The 26,155-nt window shown below is 40.2% G+C and overlaps 1 protein-coding gene across 2 annotated transcripts in view; it reads right to left on the reverse strand.

Moving 5' to 3' along the window:
* znf395b (zinc finger protein 395b) overlaps nt 1-25,233 on the reverse strand; it is a 28,359-nt gene extending 3,126 nt beyond the window's left edge. Inside the window, exons 1-9 of one of the 2 annotated variants that reach the window (XM_033648715.2) lie at nt 24,933-25,233; nt 18,953-19,164; nt 18,176-18,366; nt 17,978-18,096; nt 13,741-13,940; nt 13,450-13,550; nt 12,071-12,362; nt 7,394-7,489; nt 2,664-2,770 (exon numbers count right to left, since the gene is read on the reverse strand). In XM_033648715.2, coding sequence (XP_033504606.2) covers nt 2,664-2,770; nt 7,394-7,489; nt 12,071-12,362; nt 13,450-13,550; nt 13,741-13,940; nt 17,978-18,096; nt 18,176-18,366; nt 18,953-19,117 — 1,271 coding nt within the window. In that variant the 5' untranslated portion in view covers nt 19,118-19,164; nt 24,933-25,233. Of the gene's footprint in view, nt 1-2,663; nt 2,771-7,393; nt 7,490-12,070; nt 12,366-13,449; nt 13,551-13,740; nt 13,941-17,977; nt 18,097-18,175; nt 18,367-18,952; nt 19,165-24,932 lie in introns of both variants that reach the window. The other variant, XM_033648714.2, reaches the window with a different exon arrangement.
* Between the last annotated feature and the right edge of the window lie 922 nt (nt 25,234-26,155).

A 26,155-nucleotide genomic window follows, 5' to 3' on the forward strand; every position in this document is an offset into this window, starting at 1 on the left:
GGCGCTCCACTGTCTCAGTGAGCTTAAGCTCCGCATTTCAAAGTGCTATCCATTTTGAGGTGATAAAACTTGAATGTGTTGTAAAGTCTAGCCTTTTATTTCATCTACAGTTAGCTTTGCTGACAGACTGCCGGCCAGCCGTGTTAACATGTGGTGACATGGTGCTCACTGCCCTCCCCCACTCTTCAGTGGTAAGCTAACATTAGCCATGGCAACTCTGCACTGCGCACCATCTGAGTCAGTTGAAAGCCAGCTAGCAGCGCCACTCATTTACAATTACTGCTGGTAACTAGGGATGCACAATATATTATTGTTATTATTCTCATTATTATTATTATACATTATTCCAATAATCAACATTATAGCCAATATATATATATAGCCATAATACAAAGCCAGATTGCTTTCACTGACCTAACAAGGGCAGCATCTACACACCCGACACAGTGGGAACATGGACCTTTACATGGACCTTTACACTTGGTTTAAAACCTGTAACCTGAGATGCGTAACTGGTTAAAAATATTATATTCTGCAATATAGCAGGTAACAGTTAACTGCTGACATCCCTAACACTGATGAAAACATACTTATTAATATTATCTTCCATTTCTCCCAGTGCTGTATCCCCTTAAATCTTACACACTGGACCTTTAAAGCAAAAATGCCCAATATTTCCTAGTTTCAACTTATCCTCACTACTCCAACAGTAGTGAGGATTTACTGCTTTTTTCTGTCTTATGTGTTAATAAATTGAATATCTTTAGATTTTTAGCGCAAGTCTTGTTAGATGACCTATTTAGGGAAAATATGACATTTGATAGAACAAATGATTAATTGATTAATTGAAACAATAATTGTCAGATTAGTCAATAAATGAAAATAATCATTTTGTCACACAGACTTGACTTGGGCAACAACTATGTACATTACAGTTACTCTTGTTTTCTGTAGGTTTGCTTACAAGAGTAATGTTGGAGTAACACAGGTCTATTTTTTCAGTTCAGTTAGTAGAGGAACACAAAAATGCAAAATACCATTACAATTATTAATGCTTTGATGCAACTTAACAAAGTATGTTGGAAGCTCTTAAGTCACAGTGATGAATTTCAAATTGTTTCCTGAGTTGTTTTCTACTGTTTATTATTACATACCTATGGAAAATGTGAATTAGCCTAAGAGATTTGGCAAAGGTGAAGCAAAAATATATTCATTAGTGGGACAAACCTGGTGTTGAAATGTCCTGTACCATTGTAATGACACAAAAAACTGACTTCTCCTTATGTGATTATTGTATATGACAGACACAAATATTATAATAATTTTGGTGATCAGTTAACTTCTCCAATAATTGGTTTATGACTTAATACCAGTAAAACTAAGGACATCACCATCAGCCTCAGCTTTATTTTCTGTTAACTGCTGATTAGCAAATTTTAGCATGCTAACACGCTAAACAAAGATGTGACATTAACAGGCTTCCTTTCCAGTTTTGCTAGTCCGGTCCGGAGAATGAGCTTAAACTGGTTTGATTTAATGCAAACTGGCTAAACTGGCATTTGTCATTATGATACATTATAGCAAAGAAGCCTACATCAGCAACCTGTGCCGGCGGCGTCACGGGGCTTAATCAAACATGTATTGCATTAGTAATCAACAATACGACAACGTGATGAACTTAATCTTATGTTTGTTTATAAACGAACTAATGAGACAACTGTATCTGACAGGTTGTGAACTGATCACGTCAACATGAGAGACATCAAATTTCAGTAGAGATGGGAGAGGCAGAGTGGCGCACACTGTGTTTGTTTAAAGTTCATGTGTTTTTTGGGGTGATGAAAAGTTAAGTTAGTCTCTCAAGAAAACTAAACTGAAACTGCACCAATATGGCAGCAATTTGGATTTGAAGCCAGTGAAAGAGGTGTCCTAACTGGTTGCAGGTGAGGTGGTGCACCACTGATAGCGGAGCTTTTGTCAGATGGCCTGCTTCTGCTTTTTAGGCTGTCTATCGCTCACTTTAAAGGTGCTGCAATGGACGAGGAATAGCAGCACCCTTTAAGTTGAACTGAGAACCAACAAAGGTGGCGGCTGTCTTGAGGGAAACTACTAGAAAGCTTAAGGTTTCTGCTAAGATAAATGGCATGTTAATAAAAAGCTTGGCTACCTGCTGTTAGCTATACTATATGTCATTTCCTGTAAATATGAAGAATGTTTTCTGTTTTAAAAAGTAACATTACAAATGTCAGAAGATAGCAAGTAGGCTACTCCCTCCTGTTGAGTGTTTATGTCTCCAGTCTGATCTAAAACACAAGGCTGATACGCCCATGTGGTTTGTTAACATGATGCATGATGAAGTGCATACAATGTATTCAATGTGGGCAGAAAGCTCCAGTGATAGGCGCTGCAACATAATTGTACTCGGATGCTCATTTGCTGTTAGGACACCGTTTCATGATGGTTCACTTGGGCACGGCTGCTGTGTCAAGTGTGTAAAATTTGGTATACCGAATTTTGGGCACTTGATAACAAACCAGTTTAAAACATTTTACACCGGCTCAACCTGACTGTAGACTCTTGTCATGTTAAAATTTTAACAGCAGGTTAAAAATGTTTTAAGTCAGACACTGAACAGGAACAAAGTCAGGTAGATAATGGCTCACCTGAAGGAGCAGTGAGTGCGGGAGGGCGATACACTCAAAGGCTGCAGCCTGTTCTGTTGGAGCCACTGTTCCCCGACACTGACAGACCGACAGCGAGGCTTCACCACCTACACACACACAACCACAGGTTAAAGTTGAAGTTCAGTATTTTTCAACCTAGACCTTATGTTCTTATTTTTTAGTGTGAATAATGGGAACAATCCTAGAAACTGGTGCACAGGGATGAGCGAGAAGGTCACAGCCCGCAGAGGCGAGACAGGCTATAACCATTTGAAGCATATTTTTTGTTGACTTCAGCAAAGCCTTTGATATAGTGAATCATCAGATTCTGCTGAATAAATTAAGCTCATTTCAACATTCCCCCCCTGTGATAACAATGCTTTCTTCTTATCTATGTAACAGGTCTCAAGTAGTTAAAATCATTCAGGTAACATCTCCCCCTCTACCTTGTAATATGGGAGTTCCACAAGGTAGCATCTTGGGCCCGCTACTTTTTCTCCATTACATAAATGACCTTCCTAATGTGTGCAAATATTCTGTTTTTTATATGCTGATTAGTGTTGCACGGTATACTGGTACCAACGGTAGACCGCGGTACTAAAACTCCACGGTACATATGATATCATAATGTTGGACTACTGTAGTACTACCGTACCTCATGGTACCACTACTGTGGGATAAGTTCAAAGTCTAATCCTAAGAGGGTGAGTGTCCATGCCGTCCAATAACGGCGCACGCTGGTCACCTGGCACTCAATATGCTGCTGCAGTAGTTTGTTTTCCAGTGACATTTCAGGTATTAGCTGAGTTTTTAAGTATCTTTGAGCAGTGAAAGTTGTTATTATTTATTTATTTTTGCTTGTATGCAGTAATTTGTTTTCCACAGAGCTCTACGGTGCGAGCATTTTACTTGCATTTGCGACTAAAAATAGTTTTGTGCGAGCAAAAGAAATCATTCAGGAGCACACTGCACGAGTACAGATTTCAACCAGCAGCAGAAACGAAAGGCGAATCCTGCTGTTTGTGGGTTGAACGGGGGTCACAAACAGGAATACGGCAGAGGCAAATACAGCGGCAATAGTGCTCCGCGGCGCAAGATACCGGCTTACCGGTGACGGAGAAGTCCGGCTCCAGGTCCAATAATTTCCTCTTTTGTTGGTGTCATGACTGCCCAGAAGTACCTGGACAACCAAGTCGTGGCGGCACACAGGTATGTGATGTGTCAGGGGAAAAACGAGCCGTTCAAATTTCTCTCTTTGTGGCAGGTAACGGTCCACAAACCTCACCGCACTTAAGGAACTGTTCTTAACTTGTCAGAGGAGGAGGGTGGCTGGTTGATTTTTGGTTGATTTTTATTTTATTTATTTATTTTATTTTGATCCCCCCTATATTAATCACTTATTGATGCTGTTTTTGAAGTATGAATAAGTCAATAAGTAATTTATTCCATTAAAATATCATTGATGTATTATAGAAAAGTGATTTATCTTTTTATAAATGACAAAAGGCACATCTGCCTAATATTTGCTGTGGTATCGTGATACTACTCAGAACCATGATACTTTCACTGGTATCGTACCGTGGGTCCCAGTTTTAGTACCGTGACAACACTAATGCTGATGACACTATAATTTTTCTCTATGACCAAAACCCTGACATCTTAAATTCAAAACTATCATCTAAAACTATCTGATCAAATCAAAAACTAACCATCACAGAAACCTACAAATATCTTGGAGTATGTCTTGACTCACATAGTGTTTCCCATACATTGACGAGACTATGGCAGCCCACCACAGTCTCCAAAAATTGGCCAGATATAAAATGCCTCCGGTAAATGAACGTCACTCTGTAGTGCACCGGCTAGATCTGAGAATTCTTTGACTCCCCTCTCCCTGGCCTCACCAAAGACGTCGCTCTCCTAGCGCTAGCGTGAGCTTGAGTTGATAGAGCAGAACGCATTTTTAAGCAGAATACTGAGGAATAGCCTACTGACATCTACTTCGTGAAGCATTCTGGGAAACACCCGGAAAACATCAGTAGAGAAGTGCGTGGCTGTATTTAAGACAACTCTGAGCTTGCACGGCAACACACAGCACCATTGAACTAAGCTCTGAAAACTTTTTCTTTCTCATTTGGCTCATGATAATTACTTTCCATTCCAGGTCAAAACTGATCTCCGCAACAGGCTGCAGGGAGAGCACCTAGCTGCCTGCCTGAGGGTTGCCATAAATGGCCCTGTCCCGGAGGCATTCAACTATGGATGGGGGCGGATAACAAATCAAAAATTTTGCTCTGGTTTGGCCCACTTGACATGCTGCTGTGTTGTGCTATGGCCTTGTAAATTTATGATTTACGTGACAATGCCTGAGCGCAACACAGGTTCCGCTCCATTAGTGCCGTGCTGCGGGTTTGGGCCAGGCTCGGTTATAGGACTTGGGGTCGCCGCGCTCTAGTGTGCTCACCTGTGTGTGTGTGTGTGCGTGCGCACATGTCTGTGTGTGCGCGCGGGCGCATCGGGGCGAAACTCTCTCAACACAGAGAGCAGAGGAGAATTGTAAACACACGACCATGTAGAGACAGAAATGACATGCCGTCATGTAAATAAAATAAATAACATGATGCTATTTAGTTTGCTTAATAAAAGGACAAGTTATAGATAGACCTGTTCTATAGGCCTGGATATGAAAGCGTCCATAGCGCCAATAATATAACGATAGTTTCTAAAGAGCTAAGAGGAAAAAGAAAAAAAAATCAGCAGTGGCGGTCATATAGTTGCATATAGGGTAAACACTGGCCCTCCAGAGGCAGATCAGTAGGTTAGTCATTTTTCTTTTGATTACTGAAATGTTTAACCACTAATCCTTATTTTAAGTGTAACCCTTCACCATAACATACCACTAGAACATTTTTCACACATGAAAACCACAAAGATGTTGAAATCTAGGCATATTTTACCATCATAACTTGGCTCTCAGAATTCACCAAATGGATGCCTTTAACTCAAATGTATACAAAATTTCTCCCCGAGGAAGCATGCCCCCGGTCCCCTCTAGAGGGTTTGCCCCCCGAGTAAGAATATACAACAGAGTTTACAAGATCCATGGTAACGTCCCTCTTTGGACTCATCACTGCATTGCACTCTCCCATTCTAATACCCTGACTTTTCAAAACTACACAAATAATCTAACCATTAAACTCTATTTTAAGATCCTACACAACAACTCCAATCCCACACTTGCTGCACTACTACCAAGTCACAACACAAGACAGCAACACGTCACTAGAGCAGTCTCACATGCACTTATTCCTGTACCACCTTACAAAAAGAATTGTGGTCAGAGATCATTTTCTTACACTCACATTAAGTTTTGGAACAAGATCCCACACTACATCAGAGCAATACCCTCTTTTACACATTTCAAACACGCATTTAAACACTATCTGATTAAAGGACAGACCTGCAACCACTGATCTAAATCCCATATCCCAAGTCAGCTACTCTGCAATGTCTATGTAGCTGCCTACATTTTGTTGTTTTGCCTCTGCTGATTATTTGTTTGTATTTTTTATTGGAATGTGTTTTTGTTGCATAACAGGAACCTGCTGAAAAACAGCTTTTAACTGAGTCAGGCCAGTTTTAACTGTACCACACAATGTTGCTTTTGATTCCTTTCCTGTATAAATAAATAAATGAAATTAAAATGTTGGCACTGTCAATGTTTGCCCAATAAAAGTGCATGTTTTTTGCCACTGACATGTTCAGATTGTTATAATCAGTGTTAGACAACATTATGAGAGTGTTCCCTACAGAGACAGACCTTTTTGGGTCCGTGTATGATTCGTTCATTTGAATTTCAACTAAGAACGACAAAACAATAAAATGGAAAAAACGATTTGTTATTTCATTATTTGTTTTTCAAATACTTAGACTACTCAAATCTGGACTAGATTAATATGGAGAATTTAGAGACTTATTAAAACACAGTTTCTGATTTGTGAAACCTTCACTCTATTTGTGAAAATGGCAATGTTAAAGAAGATCCTTCTTGTTTAACCACAAACAGCCCCAAAATCTCCAAACCCACCAGACTCTGTTTAAATAAACATTAATTTTAGTGTAGATAGAGCCAGCATATTTTTACATCTTGCTTGGTGACAAAGGTTTTATTTCTACCAAGCCAGAGTTGGTGAGTGTTGGAACAGTGAAAAAAGGAACCACAATGCTGTTTGTGAGTTTCATTTTGTTTCTGTTGACTTTGAATAAGGCATGTTTAACAATTATAAAATTGCTGTTTTTTTTAAATTGACTCTGGTGGCCTTAGAGATGGTGATTTGGGGTTGTCTCTGGTTAAACAAAAAGGATCTTTCTCTTTAACAAACAGTCCATCTCAGTCCGAACTCTTTAGCGGATGAACACTGACAGTGCAAACGTGGCCTCAGTGGTTACATTGAAGCTGTTCCACCACTTCTGACTGCAGCCATCTAAATTTTTAAAGTTGACCAACTTTAAAAATTGTTGTTTCCATTAGTCATTTAGACAAAAAATATGGGAAAATTGGGTCCAGGTTGGAAAACCTTACCTTACCTTTGACATTGTGTAGTTTGTCAAACAATTAGCAAGATACAATTCCACTTCTACTATGTGAGAGAGACTAAATGACAGACAGGCTCTCAGGCAGGTAAGCCAACAGACACACATATAAAGACAGGGCAGGACAGAAGACCCACCGGAGTGTTACTGTGACCAGAGATGGAGGCGGAGGGGGTCCAACCCTGGCAGCCGGGGCTTTTGGGTGCCACAGATACCTGGACGGGGCTACAGGCCTGAATGGAGAATGAGAGAGGAGTCATCATATCTGTAAGACCTCAAACTGGCTGACAAACTGTTCCAAATAAAAAGCAAGCAAGTTACATTTTTGCTACTCGACTACAAACATTTAAACCTGCTTTAACACATTTTTTGGCTACTTCAGGGCAACAGAAGCAGGCTATTATCACTCAGTAAGCTATAGTGTTATCTTGTCCAAATATGGTCACTTTTAGCTCCAAAAAATCCAAGATGGCGACCACCAAGATGCCAAACTTGAGGCTTCAAAACAGGAGTCCACAAATCAGTAGGTGACTACATCCATTATTTTATACAATCTATTATTACACATCCAGCAGACACTCTCAAACCCACCTTTACATAGTTTTAAATGGTGTAAGTTTATAGCTCAAACTAATACAGGAGGCTACTGCCCAAATTGTAACTAGCACCAGTATGCTCATGCTAGCCAACTTAGACTGGCTTCCTGTTGTCTTCAAGAGACATGACTTGAAAACACAAATCCCTAAACTTGAATCTTAGATGTTGTCCTCCTTGTGTCAGCTTTACTGCCAAATAGTTACAACTTATCAGTTTATGGCTTTTAATTCTATCTGGTTGCTGACAAACAACATCCACACATTAAATGATGTTTTCCTATGAAGTTGTACCCTCTCCCCCCCATTTCTCCTCCCCGTGCAACCCTCATCTCTCACACAGCACATGCTAGTCCTACAACCCCCCCCACACACACACACACACACACACACACACACACACGCACAAAAAAAAACAAGCAACAAATAAACATGATGGTGAGTATCCACTGTGGTAACCCTGGAGTGTGCCTAGATCAGAAAAAAAATTGCCAGTGTGAGTTCAATGCTGTGGTCAGGCAATTCAAGCCACAAGCTGCCAGCAGCCATGACACTCACACACACACTGCTCCACCACCAGCACCACTGACCCACAATTCAACCCACACTCATGCTTAGGAAGGACCCCACTGCATTTCTGCATCCATGAGGAAATAAAAGACATATGTGGAGCATAATGGACACAGTTTCAGAGGCTTATCATGAAGAGGAAAGAAATAATTGCATATTTCTTAAGCTTACTGGGGACATGTTTAAGAAGTTTGCGTGGTTCAGTCTGTCCAAAGTGGGCAAGGATATGTGTACATCAGGTCCTAACCGCTTTTCAGCTACACAGGAAGAATTCATGTGGTGTTTTCCTGCCGTTTACATGCTGGTGGGAGTCTAGTCTCCTTGGGGGAGCCAGCAAGCCGACAGCTTCCTCTCTCACTGTCACAAAGCATCCATTTACAGGCTCAGTGGTACAGGGTAAATGCAGGTCACCAGTGAAATGTGCTGCTTTGTGATGCATAAACAAAGTTGTAGCTCATTGGCTCATTAGAGGGGGAATCTGCACGGGGGCGCTGGGTAAGGAGGTCCTCCGAAACAACAACGCCACCATGTAACATGAAACCCCTGCACAGAGACTCCAGTAAAATGAAGATAATGTCCTTTCAAATATTTAATAGAAAAATGAATCCAGATACACTGATGTCTGTTTTCATCTACAACCTAATCTTATGGAAACAATAACTGAATTTGGGCAACAGGAAACTGCAGTGTTTGGAGCATAAATTTCTGTGTTCACACACTAAATCTACACCCGCCATTCAATAATTCATGCTAACAAGGGCAGTGCTGTCTCCTTTCATTGCTCTCAAACTATTTCAGCCCACAAAACATTGCCTGCTTGCAGAGAAGAACTCAAACACTGGGAAGTAAACAATTATTTATTGAAATCTGATCTTAAATGCCAATGCTGAAACAAGTCTTTGTGCCAAAACTAAATACAACCTAAAAAAATCTCTCATATTAGATGGACTGAGTGTTTTCTAGGATTAATTTCAGCCTGCAAATAGCATTTAGACAATAAAACAGCATGACCAAAAAAAAAAAAAACATTCACAGTGAGACTAATTACATTATTTCAGGTGGGCGAGTGTCATTCCAGGTTTTATAGCTGTTAAAGCACATCTACATCCACCTACTCTGCACTGATTAACCATCTGGTCCATCATATAAAAAGAAATAGCTTGATAAACATGATACAAAATATTTACTTATCATGGTCTTGGAATCTCTGTCACATTATTAGCTAGATTTGACAAATTTTGACATATAAATATTTACAATTTTGTGAAAATGAATCCACACAATTATACATTTCAAAGAAAGAAAAACTAGAATTACCGCCCAGCGGTTATATGCCTCCGTGAACCAGTCTGGTTTCTCTTACAGTTTACACCCATTTCTGTGGAAACATGGATGCTTCACACACATCTTACCCACGACAGCACATAAGATCTATACAGTCAGCACAATTTCATGGTGAACACCCAAGATTAGTGTCACCAATTCAGTATCTGACTAAAAATTTCCCCTTTTGCTCCTGAGACATAACATTGACTAATGTATAATGTATATAATAAAGTGTTTTACACAGAACATTATGACCTTTTGGATATAAAATGTCATCACTTCATTATTTTATCCTATTAGGCATTTGTGTGAAGTTTTGTCATAATTAGCATATGTATTCTTGAGTTATGGCCAAAAAAACATTTTGTGAGGTCACACTGATGTTTACGTTTTACCTTTGACCACACAATTCTAATCAGTTTATTCTTCAGTCCAAGTGGACGTTTGTGTCAAATTTAAATTAATTCCCTTAAGGTGTTCTTGAGATATTGCTCTAACAAAAACGAGACAGACAAAGTCACAGTGACATTTGACCACCAAAATATAATGAGTTTATTGTTGAGTCCAAGTGGACAGTTGTGCCAAATTTGAAGAAATTCCCTCAAGGCTTTCTTGAGATATCATGTTTACACGGAAGGGTTGTACGGATGTGCAATGCATGGATGGACATACAAATGTACATACGTACAACCCAAAAAAAAAAAAAAAAAATGCCTTTGCCCACTGCTATCGCTGGCATGGAGGCATAGTAAAACAGCAGTAACATTTTTTTTCAACTGAAAAGGCAACAAAATCCACCTACCAGTACCTCTAAAGCTCACTAATTTATGTTATATATTGCATGTTTAATCTGCAGAAAAACTACACTGAAAATGAATGTTGTTGTTATATGGGGGTTATGTGTGGGGTTGCTTCCTGCGCCAGTGACTAGCTAGGGCATAGAAACAGAATACATAGATAGGACATTGAACTGTTTGCTGTGTTCATTTGACTAGTAATAAGGAAAATGATGATTGTTTTTAGTTGTTATGTTGACTACATATCAGTAGGCCTGTTAAGTGCGTCACACTCACTACTTTGTAGGCATGTAACACATATTTGTATTGAACCAATTGGTATGAGACTTTCAGTCGGTACACATTGCAAACCAAATGAGAAATTGAACTATCTTATTACATTTGGAAAATAAAATGTACAGCTTAAACTGTGTTTAATATGATGTCCTATATATAAAGCCCACAGGACGGACAGGCAACATGCTGTCTGCCCCTCCCACCCCCAAACCAGAACATTCTACTGCAGTGAGACACACTGGGAGACAGCTACGCCAAGCTAGCTCGTTACAAGATGGTTAATAACAACATTACCAGACCAGAAATATAAGATCCTATGATAACCTACAGGTGGAGCCACTTTGGTTTACACTTTTTGTGCTATGCAAAGCCAACTATCTCCTGTAGCTTCATATTTAGCGCACAGATATGAGAGCTGTACCAATCTTCTCTTCTAACTTTATGCAAGAAAAAATGTGTTTTCTAAAATGTAAAAAAAAACTCTTACATTTTTTTTTTAAATATTGTAAACACTAAACACATTAAATTTGGTTTTGTGTTTCCTAATACAGTGAAACCTTTTGAATATATTTGGTATTTCAACTTATTTGCTTTTGTAGAAATAGTGTAATTTGAAAGTGCAATTTGAAACTTACTTATGTTCTCTTTAATAGTAAAAAAAAGTAATTGCATGAATCAGGTTTTTTTAAAGGGTTAGTTTGGATTCACCAAAGTCACACAATAACACAAACAAACGGACTGATCAAGGCAGACGTGGACAAACAGCTCCCGTGTCCAGTGAGGTAAAATTACTATTTTTGTCAGCGATGTCTGGCTTTGACGAGACCATAGATAAGTTTCACTTTCCGTTATATTCTCCGTCAGAAAGGGCTGTCTGTCTGGAAAGTGCTGAGCATGTGACTGTATAAATGAGACTTGAAGAGACTTGTAGTATACAGCATGAGTTGTGTGAGAGTTTATAAATGGATGTTTTGATATAGTTTTGCTGTTGTTGAATGTTGACCCATTTTACTTCAATTCATCCAGAATTTTTGGATTCGTTGTTCTCTGTAGACATACAAACAAACAAATTTTTTTTTCACAAATTCAGTGTAACACGGGGTGACTAATGATATATACAAATGGCCATCTGGGGGGTGAAGCATTGCTTTAAAGACACTTGTGTCCACACATTTACTTCTAGTACTTGAAAACCTCCCCAGTCATCAGGCCAAAACTCTTCTGAGACTGAGCGTGACACTGCTGCACTAACCTGATAGAGATGCTCTGAGTGGATCTGCCAGAAGCTGCTGGGGGCCGACTGGCTGAGTGGACTGGGCCTGCTTGCGCCGGGCCCGGAGCTGGAGTTGGACCTGGGTCTGTAGGCCGGAAGGATCTGGAGCCCTGAGGCTGGAGGAGAACCGCAGGAGGCCCAGCTGAGATGAGAGGATGAGGCCTGGCCCAGAGCCTGCTGGGAATTAGCCGGAGCGGAGCTGGTGTCGACAGTCTCACAGGAGATCTTGGTGTAGTAGAAGTCCTCTTCTCTCTGGGACTGATCTGACCCACTGCTGTGTGTGTGGCAGGAGTGTGTAAATGTGTGTGTGTGTTATTTGGCAGATGGAGGGACAGACGAGTGGACACACAGTGTAAAAAGAGCGAGTTGTTTGTTTGGACCATTACTGAATGCAGCACTTACTGTGGCCCAGATATAAAATCTCAAAAATGTTTCATCACTTCCCGCAACTAAGTCAGAGCTCTTCCTCAACCTGAAAATTTTATTCCCTCTTGTTTTTTTTAATGTTGTTTTGCAGCTCAGAAATGTTCTAAAGGGCTAAACTGTCTGGTTTTTACAACACGTCAGCCTACAATGTAGGAGTGGCTCCAGATCTGAAAACCTTTTGGGTCCTATTTAAACGGTCTATAGCTCATAGTCTAGAGTGCATTTAGGGTGTTCAACTCCACTTTGCTGGTTAAACAGCGCTCAATCCATGTGCAAAGTAAGGCACAAGGGGCAAAGGGGTTGGTTTTAGTCCACTAATAATCAGAGGTGTGTTTTGTCCCCAGAAATGTAACTATATGCCATGGCGACGCAGACCTCTTGTCTAGTTTTGTAAGCTGTAAACCATATACAATATATTAGATTTCAGCCATACCTTGAAAAATGTAATGCTTAAAACATATATAGTCCAAATGGTTCATGTTAGGTGCTGGTAGCTGAAAAGCCTTTATTCTAGTACAGGGGACAGCAACCTTTACTATCAAAAGAGACATTTTTTGGCAAAAAAAGCCTGTCTGGAGCCGAAAATCTGAGCCTCATTATGACGGTAATACAGCTGATAAATTCTAAATAGGGTCTAATTCACCATTCATTAAAATGTTTTACCACAAGGTGGCCACTCTGCAGTGAGCTATTTATGATTATTTGGTAGTCTAAACTTTTAGTGTTGGCAGTGAAAGCGAATAAATTACTTGAAGTAGTTAAATTATCTATTTTCCCCAAAGACTTTTTGGAAATGGAATCTTTATCTAACCTAGTTAGGACGATTCAAGTACTAAAACTCGGGTATTATGTCAGCACCAGTATTTAAACACATCCAGTAATATCCATCACTAATGATCACACAACTGATTGTACATGTCAGTCCAACTCACCCCAGATGCAGCACACGGATGTGTCTTTTGATTCCGACTGAAGACGTGAGCACCTTGCCACAACTGGGCCACAGACACTTATACACACCTCTGAAAGAGCTCTGTGAGCAAGAGAACACAGCACAGGTAAACAACAGGAGAGATGGTGGGGCAGGAAAGACAGAGAAATACACAAAGACACAAAGTTCACAAAGGGGGAGATAATATACTTCCTTTGCTGATTCTAGGGGCTTCTGAGGCAGCAGTTTCTACCATATGGTGCTAAACGTTCAGCAGTGAACATGTACATACCTTTGGCTTTTTGGCATTAAGCTTCTCTCCCTGCTCCAGTTCCATTTGTAGGCCTTCATCAGGGCTGCTGTCCATCTCAGTAACAGACATGGAGGGGGCGGGACTAACATTGCCGTGGTCCCAGCTCCAGTAGCCGCTGCTGCCACTGTCAGAGAGCTCGCCGCCACCACACTCCATGTCAGCTGATGACGATGAGCCACCTGGAAAAGAGGAAGTGGGTTTTCGAAAACTTCCCTTTTGTCCTTTTTATCCCACTTTTCCAACATTATTCCTCTAATTACTGTGACACTATGACGTAAACACTGTGAACAGTTATCAGTGAGTTGATGATACTCAGCAAAATAGTTTACTGTGTAAATATACCTTATGGTTTAGATAGCAAATATTCTCCACTCCTTTATGACTAAAAGAGACACTGTGCATTTGGGACTGCTCTCCTCTGCTTTCCTCTCCAGCAGGTGTCTCACATTGTTGCCAGGGTGTGATGTGTGTGTTTTCTAACAGTTACCATCATTTCTTTGCTCTGTTCCCTGTTCATTTTATTTTTCACTTCACCAAAAAGTTTAAAATAGAAAGTAATCTATTTTGCGCTTCAGCCATGGCTAAATAGGGAAAGTAGACCTATTAGTAGCAACTATATCACTCCTGTGAGTTTCTTTATTTATCTTGCTCATTCTAAGGACAGCAGGATTTTTAAAATGAAATTCTACTTACAGGGTAAGTGTTGTATTTTTTGTTTTGAGTGTTTGACAACATTATGGAAAAGATCCCGACAGAGATAGACCTCTAAAACCCTTTTTGTTTAACCAGAAACAGCCCCGAAATTGTTATCTACATCTCCAATCTCCATTTAAATAAACATTAATTTAAGTGTGTATAGAGCCAGCATGTTTTCATATCTAACTGGGTGAATTAAGGATTTATTTCAACTAAACCAGAGTTGGTGATTGTTGAAACAGTGGAAAGACAGACCAAGATGGCTTTTGTGAGTTTTATTTCGCCTCTGTCAGCTTGAATGAAGTGTATTTTACAATGATAGAATTACTGTCTATTCAAATTGAGTCTGGTGAGTTTGATAATAGACAATAGATAATTTTGGTTGTTTTAAGTTAAAAAAAAAGGATCTTACTCTAACAAAGAGGTCTGTCTCCGTACGGATCCTTTCCATAATGTTGTCAGACTCTTTGAATAAAAACCTGAGCCTGTCAGTGGCAAAAACAAGCTCCTTGAGTGGATGTACTTTGATGCTTTTTATAGATCCCACTGCTTTCCTTGGCAAGTTCCACCCTACTGTGCTTCAACTGGCTGGTACTAGCCCTCACCATGACCTCTTTGCCCAAGAATAACAGTCTGAGTCTGTCAGTAGCAAAAACAAGCACTTTTAGAGGAAGTAAAGTGACAGTCCACAGTTCCCCGCGGGGATTACATTGCAGTGTGCAGTGCTCTCGCTCAATACTGGACCATTTAAAAAAAATGTTGTTCCCCTTAAGTCAGTTAGACACAAAGACATTGAATATGGGGTCCAGGTTACAAAATACTGAGGTTACCCTTTAAGGTAAGACTATATAACTTTTGCAGTTGAAATTCATAGGTAATAAAACACACCTTTGCTCTATTCAATCCACTCTTGGTGTTTTGTTGCTACAGCCTTACTTGGTCTAGTATAACCAGTAGCTTTGCTGGCTAATGTAAACTACATGTAGTTAATTTTAGCAAACATTAGACAGATATTGCTGTGTTCTTGCCATTACTGAGTTGGTTCACTTTAAAACTCTTTCCCACTTTACACTCTGTGCTTCTGTTGTACAACTGTGTATCTTTTAACATCTATTACAAATGCAAAAAGTGACATAATTCAAAAGAACTGACATGACCACTGCAGTTCATTATATATTACAGTTATACATTGCACACATTATTCTTATATTCATACGCTAAACTTTTGCACATTCCTTGGACAATATTTTGCATGTTCCTGTACAAAACTACTACTTCTAAAAACTGCACAGCTCTTCCATTTTCAGATATATTTTAATCTTTTATATGCATTTTTTGTTTCATTGGAAATTTTCCTATATTAATGTTGATTTTGGCATTTACATTTATTAATGCTGATTGCACCAATTCACCAAAGCAATTCCTTGTATGTGGAAACCTATTAGGCAATAAATCGGATTGTGATTCAATTTTATATTTGCTCCAGTGTCACTATTGGTTTTACTGCATGCAGTAGCTGCACAAATATTCTTTTATGTTATATATTATTACTCTTTGTTACTTATTCACTGCTCATTTTGATTTTCATATATTGCAAAGGCTTTCATGAATCTTTGCTAACAGAGCTCATGAGATTGAATCTGGCTTTTGCAAGTCTAGCTGCTGCAGAATGAATATAATTTAAAAGAAAAACAAAAACTGTGATTACTGCCCGTGGTTGTATGCCTCCGTGCACTCGTCGAACTTCTCTTACAGTTTCATATCCAAGTCTGTGAAAACATGGATACTTCACACCTATTGTCCTCCCAAACACATAAGATCTATACAATCAGCAGAGTTTTAAAGAGTTTCACAGTGACACCCAAGATGAATGTCACCAATGCAGTATCTGACCAAGTGTCTCCCCTTCTGTTCCTGAGATATGGGGCTCTAATTTCACAGACCGGGCGCGGCGGAGGCGCAGCACACCTGCGCTTTGCCAACTGGGTGTGGCCAGGTGGATTTTGTAAGTTTGGCACACTGTGTGCCCTGGCGCAGCTACTCCTCTTTCCCACCTCCGTCCCTCCTACCGGCGCAAGTCGGAAAGAGGGAGGAGAGAAGGCGTGGAGTGGGTTTTACCCACATCACACCAATCAAATGAGCCCCTCTCCTTGCCCTTAAATGCGCCGTGCGAAGGCGCAATGAGAGTTTACTCAATTCGCCATGGCGGAAGAGAGCAGCAGCGTCAGACGGCCAAACTTCTCCTAGGAGGAAACTGATGTTTTGGTCCGGGAGGTCCAAGCTCGCAGTGTCCGAATATACGGAACTGCGAGCAGACCTCCACGGGCTGATGATGCAAAGGTAGCCTGGGAGGAGGTCACCACAATTGTAAATGTTGTGTTTCTCTCGTGCGCGCGCGCTCTCTCTTTCTCTCTCACACGCTCACTCTGTTTCTTTTCTTTTGGCTTTTCTAAGATGACAGATGCTAAATATATACTCCCTATCTGATGCTATGGCTGTTTGTGGTTGGCTGAGAGGGATGTGAACTTATTAGTTTGCAGCTGTGTTAATCAAATCAGGTTGGGTTTCCATTACGCGTGCCAAACGTGCCAAACGGTGCCAATCCCCTTTGATCTGACATCAGATGTGACGGGACAGTTGATATAGAGATACATTTATGTGCTGATTGCAAATAGTTGCATTGAATAGTGTTTTTTTGGGTATTTATTGCATTGTTAATGTGCCTGATATTCTGGAAACCTGCCTGTGAGGTTTTGGTGAGGTTTTGGTGACGTGTGCGCACTGTCCGCTGGTCAGCCAAACTTCGGCTTACACCGGCTGCGCTCCCCCTGATAGTAGACGTGGTTTCAGCTGGCGAGCTTTTAGCACACCTTCGGAGAAGCCTTTTGGCACGAAACTGCGCCAAGTTGGATCTGTCGACACCTCCCCCTGCTGTGCCGCCACACCCATCTCAGCGCACCTCGGTTTGCCAAACTACCAAACTGAGCGCGCCTAGTGTTGCGCTGCTCGAAACTAGCTCTGCACGGGGTTCGCCACCCTGCGCCACCCTGCGCTGTGCCGGGAAACTAGAGCCCATCATGTTCACTAGAATGAGAAAAATGCGGTCAAATAGACCTTGACCCTTGGCGACCAAAATCTAATCGGTTTATCGTTGAGTCCAAGTGAACATTTATGCCAACTTTGAAGAAATTTCCTCAAGCTGTTCTTGAGATATCACATTTACGAGAATGAGATGGACGCAAGGTTGGCCTTTGACATTTGACCATCAAAAACTAATCAGTTCATAGTTGAGTCTAAGTGAACATTTGTGCCAAATTTGAAAAAATTTCCTTGATGCATTCTTGAGATATCGTGTTCACAAGGATGGGACATACTGATGTACAGATGGTCAACCCAAAAACATAATGCCCTAGGCCATGGCTATACCCTGTGCAGAGGCATAAAAAATGCTGAGCACTTAACAAAGGATGCCTCATTATCGAGTGGTACTGAGGTTGTGTGTTGATGAGGTGAGACGGACCTGGTCCAGGATCTGTTTGCGGAAGGCTCTGGACTACAGGGCTGCAGGACAGACTGGTCAGAACCATGGCTGCCATGATCTCATCCATCTCCACTGACTCTGGGCTGCGGAAACTGGACCTAGAATACAAGAAATATCCTTAGACTCTAGCGTGACCAAGTCCACCCTCACACACTCATACAGTTACCTATCTCTCACCTGTATGGTGCCTCTCCAGTTGCTGACACATTGCTGAGCTGCATTGTGGGTCCCACAGTTTGCAGGGGAGCAGCCAGGTTGCTCCAACCACGTTCAGACTCTACCTGCAACGGCTTAACTGATGTCTTATTGTTGTGATGTCCGCTCTCCATGAATGCTTTCTCAGCCTGGACCCACCTCTGTGTACACACCTTCAGAGAGAATGAAACAATGAGCTCTTAGTTCAAATCTGCAACAGTTATGGGTTTTGTACATTAATGGAAACCAACATGGGCAGAGTAACCCTGCCTCTGTAAAGGCCTTATGTGGGTTTATATGAGGCTTTCAAACCCTAAAACTGAGCTGTTGTTGCCATGAATAAAGCAGTTAAGAGAATATTTCCTGTCCATCTGTGGCGTCCTGCCTGCAGAAGGCACAATCTGCCAGTATTACAGTATGAAAAGGATGTGGGTGCCAGCCTCTGACCAGGCAGTACATTACCTCTAACATAGGGGGAGGAAATAATGATCAGTTTGTGGGAGCTCTTCCTTTTTCACAGAACAGGGTAAACTTTAGGGGATGTAGCCTTTCTCTTACAGTAATGTCTGTCCTGTCAAAATCCAAAGTAAAACCAACATACTGCCTTCTGGTGACTGCTGATGGCTAAATTTATATGTGTCCCATTTTGTGTACCCAAAATGTAAATGAATGAATAGATAGATAGAGGGTTAAATGACTGACAAAACAAAATAATGTGATACAAAAATTATAATGAGTGGGAGTCTCGTCCCTGCTCACCACAGTCTGCTGCTGAGTGTCAGGCCCATTGCTGTTGTGCGTTGTCGTAGAGGTGCAGGCCTGTAGTCCCGACAGGCAGACTGCCGTCCCGCCATGCCCTGCTCCAGCTCCAGCTCCAGCTCCAGCTCCAGCTCCAGCTCTGTCCTCAGGTCCCATAGCTGCCATGGTGCTGCTGCACACAATGAGGGGACTCGGCACAGTGTCACACCTCTCTGCAGACAAGACACCAGAGACAATATGTGATTTAAACCAATCAAAATATATGACTGCATTTTTAAATGTTTCTACAGCAATGCAATATTCATAAAGAGAAACTTAAGCAATCTAGTATGACTCACAAAAGAGAAATTTTGAAACAATATTCAAAATCAAAGCAGCAGGGGTTGAGATATCCCGACTTTCAGTCTCTCATATGGGTCTAGCTTCAAAAACACTGGATCCTACATTTCCCACAATGCAACTCAATAGCAAATTTCATTTGAAACTCCCTGCTTCCTGAAGGCGGATGTAGAGTTGCATTTTGCTTGAGCGTAGGGGTGGGGAAAAAATCGAGCATAGCATCATAATATTTTTGTGTGGCAATATTGTATTGTCCCATAGTGTCAAGTATTGATCTTTTATTATGTAAATTATTAATATTACAAATACAAATGAATCTTTAGGTAGCCTACTATAATCAATTGCTTTTTCAATCCACTAAATACATTTTGCTGCTGCAAAAACAGCAGTTTATATTATTAGATAAAACAGATTTTCTTTGGGGACATAACTTACAGAAAGAAGGCAATAAATTGCAATATATCCAAATATATTTCATCGCAATACTCAGCATATTGCAACATATTTAAAATCACAATAATATTGTATCGCAATTTAAGTATCGTGATAATATCATATTATCCATCCTCTGGTGATTCCCGCCCCTACTTGTGCGTGGAGATCCTGCATTGCTCTGCAATTATACCTCAAACAACCAGCTGGTGATGGGGTTACAATGCCACTGTATGAATTTCTGTGAATTGCAGTTAAGTTTGATTGATTCAGCGACCACTACTGAAACACATGGGGAACATGACTCATTAGCATTAATATTAAATACAAGTACAAAATGTGGCTCCATTATAACTCACAGGGTTCACAGACAAAACACATGCTAACATTATTAGCATAAAGCTATGACATTTACATTGCATGTATAAGCCTAGCAACTAGCAGACCTCTCAATAATACATACAAGTCTGGAACAACAGCAACATTTAACAAAGGTTTTGTTACACAATGTGGTTCCATTATAACTCACAAGGCTGACTAATAAAACAATTATCTTTTACTCAATATGTTTTCCCCACATACACAACATGCTAACGTTATTAGCATAAACCTATAACATTAAGGGTGCATTTGTAAATCTAATCTAATGCTCTACACTATTTTTTTTAAAGAAACAGAGCATTCTCTTTTAATGTGAATTAACAAACCATTAAGTTAATCATATATTCATTCCACTTGGTGCTCTGCTGCTCTGACCCTCCAGAAGGAGTGCCCAGAGTATGCTCTGCTGCTCTGAGACGGTACATTCCAACAGCCCTCCGAATTTGCAAATGGTCCAGTTGGTGCATTCACAAATACTCACAGCAGGTGCGTTCCGGCACTCGCAGTGAGTGGTTATTAATGCACCCTTTGTTGCATAAATTTGCCTATCAGTTAGCAGACTTTTCTTCTACATATATAAAGCTATGAACTACAGCAACATTTAACAAAGGTAACGTTACAATATTTGGTTCCATTATAACTCACAAGGTTCACTGGCAATACAATTATCTTCTACTAAACCCATTTTATCCACATATACAAGATGCTAACGCTAAAGCCTATGACATTTCTTTGAATAAGTAAACCTAGTGGTCTTTCCTTTACTCAGCTGAAGCAAAGATAAATCAAAGACAGGACTTCATATGCTGTTTTGTTGGGGCTTTATTGTCTTCACAATTCATTGTTACTTATCTTGAAATAAAAGTAAATAAAAAGCTCAGTTTTTACTTTGGGAAATGGTTTTTAGTTTACAAAAAATTAACAGGCGGTCGGCATCGCCGAAACGTGTTGGCTGAGTTACATTTTTTGTGACGATCACGTCACAGCATAGGCTCAAGCTCAAGCCAAATATAACCCTGATGACATCATCAGCTACTCCTCCTGACGAGCTAACTAAACTTCATGTGTAAACACAGCAGAATGCCCCTTTAAACTGCTGGTTTAAATCACCTTTATATTAAATGACATTACCCACAAATTTCTTTTAGAAAGTTTTGTTGCAATATTTGAACAGCTTCTTTCTTAAAGCATTGGGTGATGAGGGTTAAAGTTTATTTCCAACTGGGTAAATTATGCTCGAATTGAACCATGGCATTAAATGATAAATATTAGGCTTTATCTGATAAATAAATATGTTGATCTAAACAGAAGGCAGCTTTGCCGACTAGTGAATGTTGGCAAGCAGTCGTGCATTTGTTCCATCTTGCATCTCTCTGCCTGACAGTGCAGAGCAAAAACACCACAAAGGATGCAAAAATGATTGCAGGAATTTGAAGTGAACACAGACTTGTGTGGATTTAGATAGTGGCAGAAACAAAATCTTTTTTTTTTAGTCTATTCTAATAAAGTATGTGGCTGAAAACACGTTCCGAAGATGTAATCTAATGTTTAAGTGCATTCACTGCGGCCTGTCGCCCATGAGGTAAAAATGGGGCAATGTTGCATTCAGGGCATGTGGGAATAATGCTGCTGAAATGGTTGAATGGATCAAAGCAGTTATTTTGCAGCACTCAACATTCATGATCTACCAGATTTCATGTAGAATTTTCAGAAGAGACAGATTGATGGTCATGACCAGCTTCATATTCAAACCACATATTTCAAATCAAATGCACAAAATGACTGACTTCAACTACATAAGCACATTTGAGCTCACATTACAGCAAAGAAAGAAAAAAAGAAATAAAGAAATAAAGAAATAAAGAATAATAAAAGGAATAATAGAGTCAAAATGATAAATCCATTAGTGGCAAAAAATGACAAATATTGTCTGTCTCCTACTCTAAGGTGTGAGGCCTTTCTCAGTTTTATATTACTATTAATTAAATATAAAACAAACAATTTTAAGATGTCGCTTTGAACTCTGAAAACTTGTGAAGACATTCCTCACTGCTTTGTGAAATTTTGCAGACTTATTACTGACAGAACTATTAGTTGGGTTGTAGCCCTTTACAATAATATTAACACTGTTTATTATCGTTATGATAATGAAAGTGATTATCTGTGTTTTTATTATTCAGGCCTTCAAATAGTAAATATTTGTTATTAATATCAACAATGTTGTCAAAATAACCAACATAAAACTAAGAAAAGTCAATACAACAGTATAACAAAATATAACCACAAACTGTCAAACAACTCAGTACAGGAACACAACTGTGCTCTGAAATATACCTTATACTCGTGGATGGATTACTTCATCTGCAAAATGGTACTTAAATTACAGACCAGGAAGAGACTCAAACTACCACAAAGAGACAGACAGACCACAAAGAAATGAAAAATAACTACATAAACAGATACAGATAACACAATATCACTACACAAGCCCCTTTGACACTGCCTCTTCATATTGTATAATAGGTTCAATCACAAAATGAGGGGGCAGAGTTTTCAGTCAGCATCAGAGACAGTAACAGTGCCAAAATTATGTCTGTATTAATGGGATAGTTAGCAGGATGGGATCATGGGTGGTACGGGTGTGAAGTTTTGATGATGTGTAATGAACCACCACCTGGGGATTTAAAAACTAGCTGATAGCAGTTAGCAGCTAACTTAAAGAAGAACAGTAGTCGAAAATGTCCACAAATTTGGCAGACAATGAGGTTTGGGAGCTCCTTACCCTCCAAGCAAATATCAGCCGTCATATAACAGGGATGGTAAATGATTGCTATTACCATGTTATGCCCTTATTATTATTTAAAAAGCACTGCCTAAGTGTATTTTATAGGTCACATTACAGACAGACACTGCTGAGTTACATGTCACACCCCTCATGCCTCTTTTGATTCCATGATGCCGGCATGCTGTCTAAAAATCACACAATGGAGTGACATGATGCCACGGTTGTTTGGTTCTGTGTAAAAATGCAAAGCTGGCATAAAGAGGGGACTTCATAATGGCTTGATAGTGCAACCTCTTTGTAAAAAGGGCTAAAGAGACACAGAGCGACCAAAAAAGACACCAAATAACTCAAAGACACACAAAACAACAAAAGATGCACTTGCACATGCAAGTGATTTTGTCATAAACCTTTGTTAATGTTAATGTGTATCTTTGTTAATTAAATCCTGTCACAGGTAACAATGTGATGATTAGAGGAGAAATGGCAGAGCATAAAGGTCCAGGTAGAAAAAAAATCTCAGTCATTTAAGATTTTGCTAAAAGAGAAGGAAATCACCTGTTGATTTATATATACAGATCCCAGGGTACATTTTTTGTATTTGGGAGCTGTTTAAATTAGTAATTTGCTTTAGACTTTATTTTGTTGTACTATTAATATTGTATACAGAATCTGAGTCTCCCTCTGAGTTATTGTTGTTGTTTACAAACTAAAGAAATGAAAGATCATTTTTGTCTAGTTTTAATATTTGAAGGCAAACTGTTAGGTTGACATGTACAATTAAATTGCTTATTTTTTCTTACTAATTTGTCATATCGTCAAGAATATCGTTAATCACAAAAAATCCCTGGAATATGGTAATATTAATTTAGAGCCATATCGCCCTCCCCTCTGAGAAACCACCACAAAGTTTGTGTGTCTTGCTCCTGTGTAGCAGCGGTGGTGGGGCCTTTTGCATGTGTATGCATACAGTAAGTAAGTAAGTAAGTACTTACTTACTTACTTACTTACTTACAGGCCCATTGTCTAACAGTCTGCACATAATAATAATAACAACAACAACAATAATAATAATGCATTTTATTCTGTGGTGCCTTTCATGGCACCAGTGTTATATTGTGTAAAAGATGGCTGTATCTTAAAGTGAACAGCTTCCAAAAAATACCTGCAGTTAATTCTGATAAACCTCTATGACAAGAACCCTCGTCTGACAGCTCAACTCTCCCACTTTCTCTCATGCACCCAAACACAGCATAAAGCCTGATTTTCCCCACCTTTGCACCAATCAGCGTCCGGCTCCAGTAGTAAACAAGTGGCACAGTAAGGGCGGGGAGCCGCCGCTCATTGGCTTAGCTCTGGTTTTCAGGTACACACCTCCTTTCTGACAACGTGTTCAGACACGAGTTTCGCCGGGGGACTGAACTGACTGAGGGAATACTGCTGCGAATCAGCTCATTCTCTACGATAAAATACAATCAAACATGTTAAAGCCATAGGCCTACTACACATATGACCCATCATGCAACAGAAAAACGAGATGAACACGAGGATGAAAATGTAGTCGTGCTACAAAAACATAACGTCATCCCTCTCACTGATGGAGCAGAACCAAGGCAATTAAACTCGTGTTTATGGACGCATAGTGAGAGGTTGGGCGCATTTTAATACAGTAAAATGGCAGTAAAATCCCCGTGAGTCCTTCAAAGTCGGTGACTGCAGTATAGCTGCAAGTTGCGCACGATTATAGAGGTTTAAATGAAACAATCGGCACTTCTCCAAACAAACGTTACATTCAGCTTGTTTATAGTGGAAGTTATTATGTGCTTTATAATAATATTAACGGACTAGAAGTCGTAGTTCATCATCCTGCAACTACAACACTGATCTCCACCCGGTAACGCAGATTGAGATCAGGAGAAACACCCCCTCCCTCCCTTCCTCCCTCCCCCAGCACACCCCGCCGAAAGAAAACAAGATTTTTCAGTGCTTGCTGCAACACAAAAACATATTCGCTTACAAATGTACTATATATTTTCTCGTACTCACTCGTTCGGTGGAGACCTCTATCCTGTCCGGGGCTGCAGCAGCGGGTCGTTGCTGCCTGGCTGTCCCGCCGCTCGCCGGCTCTCCAGTCGGCCAGGGGGGAAAAGGGGGGTTGGTTGGTCGGTCGGATACGCGCCTACGTGAGTCTGTATGGTGAACCAATGCCGGCGGTGGCAGCTGGGCAGAGCGAAGAGACGGCAACCTCCAGCGCGCCGTGCACAAAAGGATGATCTAGGTGAGGGGTTACCAGAGCAGCAGCATCCTCACTCTGTCTGCCTGTCTGTCTGTCTGTCTCTCTCTGTCTGTCTGTCTGAAGCACATACAAATATCTCAATCACGAGCATTAGAAATGGCGTTGATGGGCTGGATTCTGTCCTTAGTAAATAAAGAAATAAAAAAGAAACGTGCAAAGTTTGATTTTTCTGCATGAAGTGCACTGAAGTGAAATTACACAGAAGGTTTGAGTATATTTTTTTCCACACAATTTCCCTACATTTTTCAAGATGCAAATAGCAATGCAAGTAAGCATGTATGGAAATGTATGTATAGAGTGGTGTAGTGGAGGGTATACCAGGTATATGGGGTATACCCAGTGCACATTATTAGAATGGGCCCTAGTGCACACTGTCATGCGAGTATGGTCTTCTTGACACAAATAGAGACTTGGCATTGGACAACATAAACATACTTACTACCCAGCAATCTTCATTGCATATATAAAAAAAATCAAAATATCAAAGAAAGTAATTAATCATTTAGTTGAATAGTTTTATGGTATATGTATAGATTTTATAGCTTATATAGAAAAAGCATATACTTTTCTTATAGATAGCTACTGACTCTTTTAAAAAATAAAACCATGATGCAGATGGATTTGTCAACCCCCAACATCACATGATAAATTGCCTGCACAGAGATCAAACACAACTTGCATGTGTGTTTCCAATGTGTGTGTGTGTGTTTGTTGCCGAGCCCTAGTCTGTGTGTGTGTGTGTTTCTGTGTGAGAGACTGGATTAGTGTCGGCTGTCTGCACCCTCTCCACCAGACATCCAGTCAGCAGGGATTTTAGGGTCTGAGCACCGACACAGTCAGAGAGAGGGAGAGAGAATCAGAGAGAGAGAGAGAGAGAGAGAGAGAGAGAGAGAGAGGGAGAAACCCAATCCTAGTCCTAATCTGATACCTAAACCAGACAGAATATTTCATTCATTAATGACAGCATGTAAAC

The sequence above is a fragment of the Epinephelus lanceolatus genome, chromosome 13 (assembly GCF_041903045.1).
Source record: "Epinephelus lanceolatus isolate andai-2023 chromosome 13, ASM4190304v1, whole genome shotgun sequence".
Classification (NCBI taxonomy): Eukaryota; Metazoa; Chordata; class Actinopteri; order Perciformes; family Serranidae; genus Epinephelus; species Epinephelus lanceolatus.